Source organism: Nothoprocta perdicaria, unplaced genomic scaffold, assembly GCF_003342845.1.
Source record: "Nothoprocta perdicaria isolate Ctin4 unplaced genomic scaffold, notPer1 scaffold_110, whole genome shotgun sequence".
In the NCBI taxonomy this organism is placed as follows: Eukaryota; Metazoa; Chordata; class Aves; order Tinamiformes; family Tinamidae; genus Nothoprocta; species Nothoprocta perdicaria.
Window position 1 is genome coordinate 1,212,279 of NW_020454206.1, and position 11,426 is coordinate 1,223,704.

At 40.4% G+C, this 11,426-nt stretch overlaps 1 protein-coding gene across 1 annotated transcript; it reads left to right on the plus strand.

Annotated features, from left to right (window-relative positions):
- Positions 1-6,529: 6,529 nt before the first annotated feature.
- Positions 6,530-10,046, plus strand: LOC112957194 (beta-microseminoprotein-like). Its single transcript, XM_026050782.1, has 4 exons — positions 6,530-6,631; positions 8,193-8,292; positions 8,748-8,850; positions 9,713-10,046. Exons 1-4 carry the CDS (start codon positions 6,629-6,631, stop codon positions 9,840-9,842), a joined length of 336 nt encoding a protein of 111 aa, XP_025906567.1. The 5' UTR covers positions 6,530-6,628; the 3' UTR covers positions 9,843-10,046.
- Positions 10,047-11,426: the final 1,380 nt, after the last annotated feature.

An 11,426-nucleotide genomic window follows, 5' to 3' on the forward strand; every position in this document is an offset into this window, starting at 1 on the left:
GAGAGCCTGAGTAGTTACACTCATAGACCAGAGTCAACAAAATAAACCAAACCAACCACCGCCAACAACAAAAGGCGTTTGCCCTGGCCAGTTTAATAACAGTAACCTGAGTGTAAAAGGCCAGGCAGGTAGAATTAATCTAAAGATAATGCTGTGTTTCCTTCCCTTGCAACACTTAGAAACCCAGAAAACTGCCCTTAGTTTAGTTTTCGTGTTGTCTGAAATGTTGGGTTTAATCCCGCAGATTCTTTGTTGATAATACAGCGGGTTTCTCAACAGGTATAGGATTGCATATATTAGAATATGAGGATTTTATGTTCTGTGCCTAGTGATGCTGAAAAACGTAGGGCTTTACCTGAAGTGGTTCCAGGCTKAGGGCACGTCTTGCAAATTCGCTTTCTTTACGAAAACGCACACACACACACACGAGAGCAACAACAAAGAACCAGAAAATTTCCTATGGGGAAATTGTCTATTTGTGATAAATAAACCCATCTCTGAGCAGAGTTACAAATGGCACAACAAAAATCTCCTTTCTAGAAATCCCAGCTTAACTGTCAGCCTCAGGCTCCCAGAAAACAATCCAGCCATAAAATGCCTTAAAATGTCTTCTGGTTAGAAAGATGATAAGGGGAAAACTCTCTTGCTGCACATTCAGCCCAGATGTATACAGGATGCAAGGCTATCAATAAACCCATATATCACCCGGGACCGATTTGCATGGTAAGAAACAGAATATGTCAGATGATATAGAGCTGAGCTGTCTGTTGTCACTATTACAGCCAGACCCAAGCTCTGTGGCATGGCCTGAAACATCGAGTCATGAAAATTATTTTTCCCATTTCCACACTGCTTCAGATATGTTTCAGATTAGGCACCAAGCTCCCTCTCCCCTACTMGTGTGTGGCACTGGGATCTCTGTCAGCATCTCTCAGATTATCTAGGACACCTCAGAGCAGCAATGTCCCAGAGCAGTCTGTGGGACAGCTCATCTTTCCTGCTTAGCACAAGGATACAGCTCCATCAGTCCCATACATGCTTGGCTTTATACATTTGTAGCAGTACGAGAGGAGTCAGAGGTGTCTTGATGGGGCTCTGGAGGCTGCAGTGAGTTGTTCCAGGTGGAATCAGATAGTCAGAAGGTTGCTGGAAGGTTCCTGGCATTTACAGTTGTGGGCCAGAGTATAGGAGACACAGGATTTGAAGGAAACTTTCATGTGCAACATGGCACATGCTGCAGTTGGTGCTTTCWTCTGGGTACCCCTTCAGTTTCTGGAGGAAGAAAACTAGCACTGCACAACAGGATGCTATAGCTACACCAATATGAGGAATAACAAACCTTTGTGAGTCTTTTATAGGTCCAACTTCAGTCTACCTTCTCTAGCCATGTTTGATGGTGGAAAAGGAACTGCACATGCAAAAGCTGTTTGTTAGTTGTTATCTAAAAAATTCAGTACTCCAGACTGCTGTGGATCCATGAATCCCCTGGTTGGTAATAGTACGCCAGCATTTAAACTGGAAGCAGAAGTGCTGAAGGTTCGCTTACATGTAGACATGGCATTTTGCCTGAATTTGCAGCTGACCAAGATTTTCTAACTCAGTTGGGTATACTGATGTAAATATGTATCTGTAGTTTGCTTCCTTAGTGCAGGATTGGAACTAACTCCATTGAGATTGAGCAACTGGCACATGGAGGGATTCTGGGCCCTGGCAATCTAGATGGCTTTGTCCCAGCTTAGGTCCCAAACTTTCTTCCTTCAGAAACCAAGGCATAGGATGGGGAGAAAAGGAGGTAGGATAGGTACAACAGATGTTTGGGCTGCTTTCCAGACCCAAAACTATAGTAGTCCAAAGAGTATAGTAGTACTCCTCAATTACCAACTTAACCACAAAGCTAATTCTTTGTGTTCACAGGAAAATATCTGTGAACATCAGCACAAGAAGTATTAACAAAGTAAAGGAGGAAATCTGCTATTTATACTGTTGCACAAGTGGACCAATATTTCTTCCAGGAGTCCTTGTCCTCAGTGACATCCCCGTTAACCTCAGAAAGCCCATGAGACTGCACAGGATTTTCAGATGAAGGCTAAAGCCAAAACTATACAAGTTTGAAAATTATTTGRAACACACTTGGTACATGTAAACACAGCTTACTTGTTCTGCACCACTTTTGCAGAGTTAAACATAAATATTTTCTTTTGGAATGGATTCTGACTACTCTCAAACCAAGCAGGAGATTTTTAAATCCAGAAAACCTCCCCATAAATACAGCCAGCTTTCAAGGAAGGCAATAGATGTAGGCTTTTGATAATAAACTAAATAGAAATTAAAATATAATTTGTCTTTTTGGTAATCCCAGATAATGAGATGCCATATTGCCACCTACACAAAATTATTTGTTGTCTTTATCTCTGGGTAAATTTTGGCAGAAATGCTGCTTCCTGGTGCTTTACAGATGAGGAATTATCAAAAACTTAAGACACAGCACTTGGTAAACTCTCAAATGTTTACACGGAAAAAAATTAAAGAGAATACCATAGCCAGGTTTCTTGATAGGTGACACAAAGCAAATATGCTTTTATAATATTAGAACAGGATGCAAACAAAAGAAATATTCAAAGTACAATAAAAAGACAAGCTAGTATGTTTTCTTGGGTAAGCTTATTACTGACAGTCCAATTTATTTTTCCTCAAGGCAAAGAGAATGAGGAATCATTACACATGATTAAATTCTTGCCCTAAAGAAACCGGAGAAGAACCACTGAAACATTCTTTCCTCTTCACAGTGGCTTGTTTGTGAGGCAGGTCTGCACAGTATCTCATTCAGACTTTTTTTTTTTTTTTTTTTAAACTTTAAAGGTTTGAGTTTTTTTTTCCTTCTCTCTGTGGTATTAATAACCTTTTTGCTGCAGATAGAAATGATAAWACAACCGCTTGCCTATTAGTGAGTCCCTCTCAAGGGATTCAAAATCAGTTCACCTTTCTTACAGAAAAAGTTAATCATGATCTGTGTGTTAAAAAATAAGTAGACTATAATTACATAACACCRTTTAAAAGATCTTGTTGTCTTGCACTGAGCTAGATGAAACAACTGGAAGATCGTTGTTATGCCACCAGAAAAAAAAATAAATAAATAAAGATGGCTGAATGACAGATTTTGTTTTCAATTCAATACAAACTCATTTCAGGTTCTTAGAAGAAAGAAGAATAAATTTAAAAAAAAAAAAAAAAAAAAAAAGCTTGATTTTGTTGGCTCCAGGAGTCTCCCAGGAGTCTTAAAGGATGAGGACTACCCTGCAACTGGTTCCCTGTGGAGTATGGTAGGGATGCCTGGGGTGTGGAGAATGGCAAAAGACAAGTATTGGGCTCAGTCTATGGGTTCTCTGGTCCTTCACAGACATGCAATAAGGTCTGAAAGACATAATTGCTGATGTACTTAACAGAGCCATACAAAACCATAGATCAAGTCAATATTAAAATCAAGGTTAGCGGGGACRAAAGAAGGGGAAGACCCTGAATTAGTCCCATGTTTTTCTCCTCCACTAGCTAGCAAAACTTTGAAACGGTAAACTCACAGGACTAGTAAAACAATGCTGTCTTCTCTCATTTATAAGGCGGTCAAGAAGTACACCGTCTATAGCAATTGATATATCATAGCTAATAAAGTAATCAGGAACAGGATGACTCCCAGCTTGTGCTTTAAGCGTGACCCAGCCAAGCTGTCTGCCAACCATGTGCTTGAGAACAAGGAGTGGCTCTACTGTGGACAATGAAACTACATACAGGTCTAAAGCAAAGTATATATTTAMGTTTATAGGTACATAACAGTTCAAATAGTTTTAACCACAGACTAATGGTTGCTTCCGAAAATAACCCTTTGTCATCCAGTATTTGTAAAGATTGATATTCAGGAGATCCTTTTGTTCCACATGAGGATATTCCAGGCTTCTCCTGAATATTATGTCTTGAAAGGATGACACACAGCTTTTATGAACACAGTAGCTCACAGATAGACCTCAGATACTGACACTAAAAAGTCACATGGCATTGTGATAATTGAGGCCCCATGTCTTTCAGAAAGAAAAACCACTATTTCTATTTTAATATCATCTCTGTTATGATCTCTGCATTTTGCCTTGCTGAGACTCCCACATCTGCACTTGCAAAGAGCCTGCTTGGGTGACATTTGTGCTCCAAATCAAAACYAACCAATGTGTTCACATGGAAGACATACTGGGTTTAATTCTCTGTCTCTGTCTGTCTGTCTCTCTCTCTCTCTGGCTAGTTTTGTCTTAAATACAGAAAGCTCTTGCATTAAAAAGTATGTTGCTGTGGCACTGGCATTTCCCCTAAAGACATGGAGTGACTTTTGAACTCAAATATCCCATTTGCAGTCTTCRACTGTGAAAAGAAACTAGAAAATGTGAATTGCACAGATTAAAAAAAATTCCTAATGATTGCCCCTTCCCCAAACCCACCTTTATTTATTTTTTAAGCTTTGGATTTTGAAGATTTTGAATTTTGGCATTGTAACTGTTACATTATCAAGTTCGTCTTCAGATCTCCTTCTCCTTTAATCTCTGCACTAGGATCTGGTATAATACAAGCCCCTAAACCAATTCCTTGTTCACACTATCCGCCCAGTTGTTGTGTTCCAGAAGGAAGACAGAGTCCCGCAGAGTCCCAAGTTACCTCATCTCAACCCATCTGCATTTTTTTCCTGTCTAAACTGGAGAGGTATTTTCAGGTGAAAAGGATAGGTTCATCCCCTGCATTTGATGATGAAATAGCTACACCTTTGTTTGGGAAACAAAGTGCAGAAACATGAAAAATATCAGTAGGAACATTCCAGGAAGGTAATTACTAAACAGAATACTATGATGTCCAGACAAAAAGACCTTTCAGGAATTTCTACATATGTCAATACTTCAGAGAAAATGCTTCAGGAGGAACTGCAAGAGACCTGGCRGGTATAGTAGTATTCAGCTGGGAAAGCAAATAACCTCTAACAATGAAATTCTTAGTGATCATCATACAACAAAGTCTAAAAAGTGTTTCCTCATCATCAGTAAACTCTTCCATTCAGATACAGGAGGCCTTAAAGGCTGTATGCTTAGACAATCCAGCTGTGAGGAAAGTATTGAAAACAATTAGAAAAGGCCAAGTTGGTCAGAGGCTCACCATGCTCTCCTTGGAGATGGAACCAGACCTGGGGCTTTAAAGAGGCTGATGGAACAATCCTTTTAGAGGAAAATCTGCCTATCCTGAAACAGGAGGGTAAAAGGCACTGAAAGCAATGCCGGCCTACCAGGAGACACATAAGAGCACAGCAGGCAGGGCTCTAGCATGGTTATCAAGAACCTGTTGGCAAAAGRGTAAGCTTTTCTGTCTAACAGCTGTTTTGAAGGCACAAAATAGTCTTGCTTTGAACTGGCTCTGGAAAAAAAGAAAAAAGAAAATTGCCTCTCGAGCTTGTGGTGATCTAATATACGAAAGCCTGAACACAGTAGGTGTTAGGGACATCTGTAGAACTGGAGGAACTCTTAGAGGGGTGTGTACGGTCTGTACTTTCCCTGCACTTGTGTGAAACACCTATATCAAGTGGTGCAAGATAAAATATAAAATTGTTGCTGAYTGAGTTTGCAACTGATGCTTAACACATCAAATAATGATTGCATGTCAGGCCAWTGAGTGAGAAGTAAATTGTGCTTATACAATCCATGTTTTAAAGGTGACTAAATAGAAAAACTTCCTATCTTTAAACAACAATGTAGACATAGAATAGTGGAATCTACTGTTATTGGGAGCCACCATATAACGTCCCAAACTCAAAGCCTGAGAAGTCCCAGAAGACAAACAGATGTTGGATTTGGGAGGAATTACTTCTTTTAGTTGCGGAAAAGTGCAGTGTTGTAAAGCGCTCCAGCTTTGACTACAATTGGAACATTAAGAAGATTTGATACCGATAATGACCAATAACATCCGATTACCTTACAGTACACATCGTAGCATTAAACACGAGTATCCATCAAAGATCTGGCAAAAGATCTGTCAGCTCCTACTTTCCCTCTCTAGGCACATCCGAGCCCACTGAAAGAAGAAAAGATCAGCATTCCTACCAAAGCTAAAAATCCCAGGACTAATAAGTCAACATACCAACCATATAACACTGCCTACAGCTGTCTGGGTAAGCTTACCTTGAAAGCCTGCCAGTCCTTTATTTCATTTAAATTGTGTTTAATCTAATCATAAGGCTTATAGGTTCTCCGTATTATATAGAGAGCAATTATAAGACTCTCTCCATATTATATAGAGTGAAATTATAAGGCTCTCTATAAGCAACAGAGAATTCCTAGTTCAACTCTTTGCTTGCTCAGTGTTCAGACATTCGAAAGAGAATGTTTCAAACACTTTCTTGTTACCAACCRCCAAATTTCAGTGATTTCCTCAGAAATTTCAACATAACTTCCTTTCAGCTGAGCAAGCTGTTTTTATAGACCTGACTTGCTCAATATATAACAACATTCYTTTCTCCTCAATATAAAGGCAACGCAGAAAATCTGCTTGCAGACTGTACTGCAGAGTTCATCCAGAGACATTGAGCACTCTGGAATTCACACGTTATATAATGGTAAGTCACCATTTTATATCTTTAAAAGCTATTTGTGTTAAAACTACAAAAGAATGTTATGTAAGAGAGTCATGCAATTACACATTTATTCAATGTAACTATTCTTAATTTTAAAAAACTGCTAGAAGATGCAAAGAATAGAGACATTTATGAAGCTGCTGGTGAACTTCGTTCTTTGTTTTGGAATTGTTTGCAAGAAGCTGTACAAATATATTGCTGGGTCCTCTATCCGCTGTTTGCCTTTTCTTAGAAAAGCTTCCTTTATAAAATAATTCCTTTGTAATTTATGTCCACATTATCCCAACACAAGACATGGAATACTACCTTTGATAACCTCAGGAATGGCCTAAGTTTTACAAAGGAAACGGTTGTTTGTGTAACAAGATTTGTAAATAAGTGGAATAATTATCACGGAGTTATTTCTCTACTTACACTTTCCTGAGGGCTTGGCTATACTGAATGGGACAAATTGTAGCTGGACAAGGTGATCTGGTATGACATTTCACATTCACTTTCATAGGCTATTCAGTCCAGTCTGGAAGATTTTGTTCTGCAAGATGGCTGATGACATGCACTTTCTAAGGCAGTGAACTATCTGAAGCAAAAGACACTTCTTAAAGTGCTTTGTTAGTAAATAATCTAGAGCAAAACCTTGATGTTTAACTAAGATTCCTCGGCATTAGTGTAACAGCAATAATCTCTTCCCTTTTTTTCTTATAGATATTGTTTCTGCAGTGCTTTCTTACTATCTTGATATCCTCTGCATGTGGGCTTTTTTCTGACTTATTCAGCCAATATATCCTGCAGTTGGTCCAGCATAAGGCCAGCTCAGTCACAAATCACACCAACAACCTCCCCTTCTCTTTCTGTGCTGGAACTGCGCTTTAGAGAGAACATRTCCAAGCTCATCTGACTGGCACATTTAGTAATAGCAAGATAAGGACAAACATTAGGATAAAATGCTCACGGAAAGCAATCCAGGGCAGCAAAGAGCAGGATTCCAGCTGCTGCAGGAAAGGCATGAGTGACAGCACTAAGACCTCTGGCCTGTGCTGAGCCAGTTTGGAGGAAGGCCATTTTCAAGCTTAGCAAGCTCAGGGCATCTAACATACAGCAATTACTATCCCAGATAAGGGAGATCCTCCCTGGAAGGTCAGGATCCCCTCAACGCATAAAATTCAAGGCAGCAAGCATTTCCACAGCAGAGAAAGGGAATTCACCCTGTCCCCCACCATGTCCATAAGTTTCTGGACCTTTCACTATCTTTTGATGTTCATGAAGCAAGTCATGCAATGTAGGCAGCAGAGCTGTTTCTAGAACAAAAGACTTTCACTGCTGCTTTTAATCACTCACAATTTCAAGAAACAATAGCCTTAACATAAAGTGATGCTGAAAACGCATTTATGTTATAGCATTTTTTGCCTTCTCATCTAAGGAAAAAGTCATCAATGCAATGAAATATCTAGGAGGTCCCTTCTACAATGCTCCCACGTGTTTTTCAAAACAAATGTAGTCTAAGTGTCATTGAACTCATGCAGAGGGCTCTGTGTCTCTGTTACAGAAGGGCTTTTTGGCTTTCCTTCTTGCAATGGGCATCATAGTGGCACTGGGCGATGCCTACTGTTTTACGAAGACGAACACTGCAGGGGAATCTGCCAAAGGTAAGAACAGGCAAAGTTCTGTATTGGCTCTTTGGGCAACTGCAGGATGGGTCTGAAACTTTAAGGAGGGAGATGTCAGAAAGACCTGAATAGAAGGTTTCAGCACCAACTCTTCCTGGGTGTAACTGTGGCAGTATTAGTGCTGTTGTCCAGCACGTAAAGGTGCTAGTGGAGTTAAGGGTGATGCCAAAGACAGTGTGACAGCAGGTAGCAGCAGCCTTTGATTTTTTGTTGCTGCTCTGGATTGTCATGCTGACATTGTCTCTAAGAAATGAAGAGGAAATAGGTTCAGGCTCTCAAAGTCATTTGGACAGCAGTCAAGAGAGAAAATTGATTTCTCCTTTATAGGAAACAGTACAGAGAATTTCCAGGAGTCTCGCAGTTATTTAAAAAATTTTCAGCCTTTTTGTGGAGATATAGATAAATAACTTTTGTTGTGCTGCTCTCCTGCACAGGTTGTATCCTGGATGGAAAATTATACCCCTTTGGAGAAATAGAAAGGACAGAAAATTGCTTCAGATGTAGCTGCAGTCAAGATGCGATACGTTGCTGCAGCCTGTAAGTTTGAGTTTCTCAGGGGGACCATTGCCAATAGGATGACTGTGGGTGGACATCTGTTGAGAATAACAGGCTCCTACAATAGCCTTTCCACAYCTGTCTCACAAAGCTGAGACAAGTCACATATGGTTCCTTATCACCTGGATGTGTTTTTTTCTTTCCTCACTTCCTACCTCCTTGGAATGGTCAGGCCCTTCTAGACACTTCCTACTGATACTTGGCTTTATCTTCAAGCCACCTGCCAAGTCTTCTCACACTGTAGTTAAGTCTTTCCTTGGCAGGGAAATTGGGAGTGAGAAGGAATTTGTACTACCACATGCTTAACTAAGGTCCTTCATGAGGGCCTAAAACGATCAGAATCACTTCAGGAGGTTTCCTCCACCAAACATGGAGACCATAGAGTGACAAGGACTCTGTTCCGAGCCATTTAATTCACCTTTTCTTTCATGGCATCTTAGGAAAGAGCAAAAATGACTTGATTCTGGTCACTGCCTTTGCTCAGGCAATACTTCTCCTGTCAGGAAACAGAAACCACACTCCAACTAAGCAAATTACAGCAGCAAAAAATTAATAGAGAAGAGATGAACATGGCTCCAGCATGTTTTATGTCATACCAAAGTGCTGTGCCTGAAATCCCTATTCTAGTTCCAAGTGAACTGGTCCATCTACACAGGCCACTGCAGACACCAGCTGACACCCAGCCATATAGCTATGAGAGTAGCACTTAGCATAGATAGCTCCCTACTCTTAGCTGCAATTTCAGAGATATCTCACTCAGCAGTCCTTCAAGGAATAGTCACTGAACTACTAAATGATTGAATGTTTGCTCTCATTTTAACATTTGCTGCTTCTTTGCCAACAGCTTTCATACTCCTGTTGGTTTCGACAAAGAGAGATGCAAAGTAGTTTTCAACAAGGAAAGCTGCAATTACGACGTGGTGGAGAAGGATGACCCCTCAAAGGAATGTACTGTCTATTCTCGTGTGGGTTAATAGCAGACCTGCTCCAGACTATGCATTGCAGAATTCAATTCCTCCCTTTCCTACAGAAGCTTTGCCATGAAATAAGTGTTTTAACACATGGGAGATCTTTCAAGAGAAAGCACTTAAGCAGCTCGCTTTTAATCTCCTAATTYTTCTAATTCAGATTATCAATGTGTCATTTCTGTGATTACTGCCATTTGCATTGCTGAGCATTTTAAGTAAAATAAATGCAGACAAAGCAACTCAGAAGCCCTTCTCTTCTTTTTATATAACAACGCTTGGGAGGTTCAGCTTCTTTGAGAGGAATGCACTCATCAATATACTGCTCTGACACACGTTACATACCAGCACATTGGCACACTTTGGAGGTTCCTTTCTAACTAATCATCAGAACAGCAAATATTTTCCCTCCTGAGGAAATTCATCTTTACTGGGAAGCAATGCACTATTCAAATATGCCGCATAGTGGCTCATACCCCAGGAGCAGTCTGGGGAGGGCACAAGGTCACTAGGCCAGATTCCCTCCAGGAAATATCTCCTCCTCTAAATCACATTTTTTTTTCCCCCCTGAGGTGACCTCCCAGCACTTAACATTGACCATGACTATACAGCTAGAGCTCAGTTGTCAGACTCTGGAAATCTCTGGAGTAGCAAGAGAATCCAGCACACTCTTAGCTGGCTCAAGAGATGCTCCGAGGATGCAGACACTTCATCACATCTTTGTCAGAGCTGAACACAGGCACTACCTACTGCCAGGGTACAGAAGATACCTTGTCTAAGTTAATCATATCATCTCCCACCACCCCAGCCAAAAGTGTGAGCCTGCAAGTTAGAAAATAAGTTTGTGGGAGTCCCATCCAGGCACAATCCAAGCTGTCAATCCTCAGCACACCTTTCTATTATAGAACAACTGATGACAAGCAATGACAGTACTTTAGCAAAACAAAAACAATTCAAAAAACAAACAAACAAACAAACAAAAAGCCCCCTACAACCACACCAAGGCCTCATTGCCTTCTTACTATACCATTCTCGCCCTAGAATATTAAGAGTATCTGCTGAGTACAGACAAATATGTTTTCCCTGGCTTATAGTCATATTTCAGTTTCACACTCAACATTAAAAGGAAGAAGTGGGTGCAGAGAGAACTGAAGAGTTTTCTTGCATAACCTGGCAACCTCTTAAAGGTCACTCCTAGATCAGCCTAAGGCCAGGTACCCACTTATCAAGGCTAAGAAAATGCTAGCAGTCCTTTTATGAAGGCAAATACATCAAGCTGAAAGAACATTTAATTATTTGCTGATAATTGTACTTTTAAACACCAACTATTGCTTGGCATTTTCACCTTTGGAAAGAGGGAAGGGCTGCCAGAGCTCTGCAGATGAGTACCGAGAATCATGCACTCAGGTTGCAGGTGGAAAACTCACGCTCTACATAGTTATAACTCCTTTGCATACAGTTGTTATTATTCATTCCCCTTCTAGTACTCTTTTATTACTCTCAGTGAGGTTTCTTGCAATGATTAGAACATTTTCCAGTGTAGTTACAGCTATGAGCAGGGACAGCATTCAGTAACTACAGGCTGCAGAACAG

What these genes read in the sequence shown, in the direction of transcription:
- LOC112957194 (XM_026050782.1), top strand. An exon ending in TGCAGGGGAATCTGCCAAAG is followed by an intron (nt 8,293 to 8,747) that starts GTAAGAACAGGC and finishes TCTCCTGCACAG; the next exon opens with GTTGTATCCTGGATGGAAAA. An exon ending in GCGATACGTTGCTGCAGCCT is followed by an intron (nt 8,851 to 9,712) that starts GTAAGTTTGAGT and finishes CTTTGCCAACAG; the next exon opens with CTTTCATACTCCTGTTGGTT.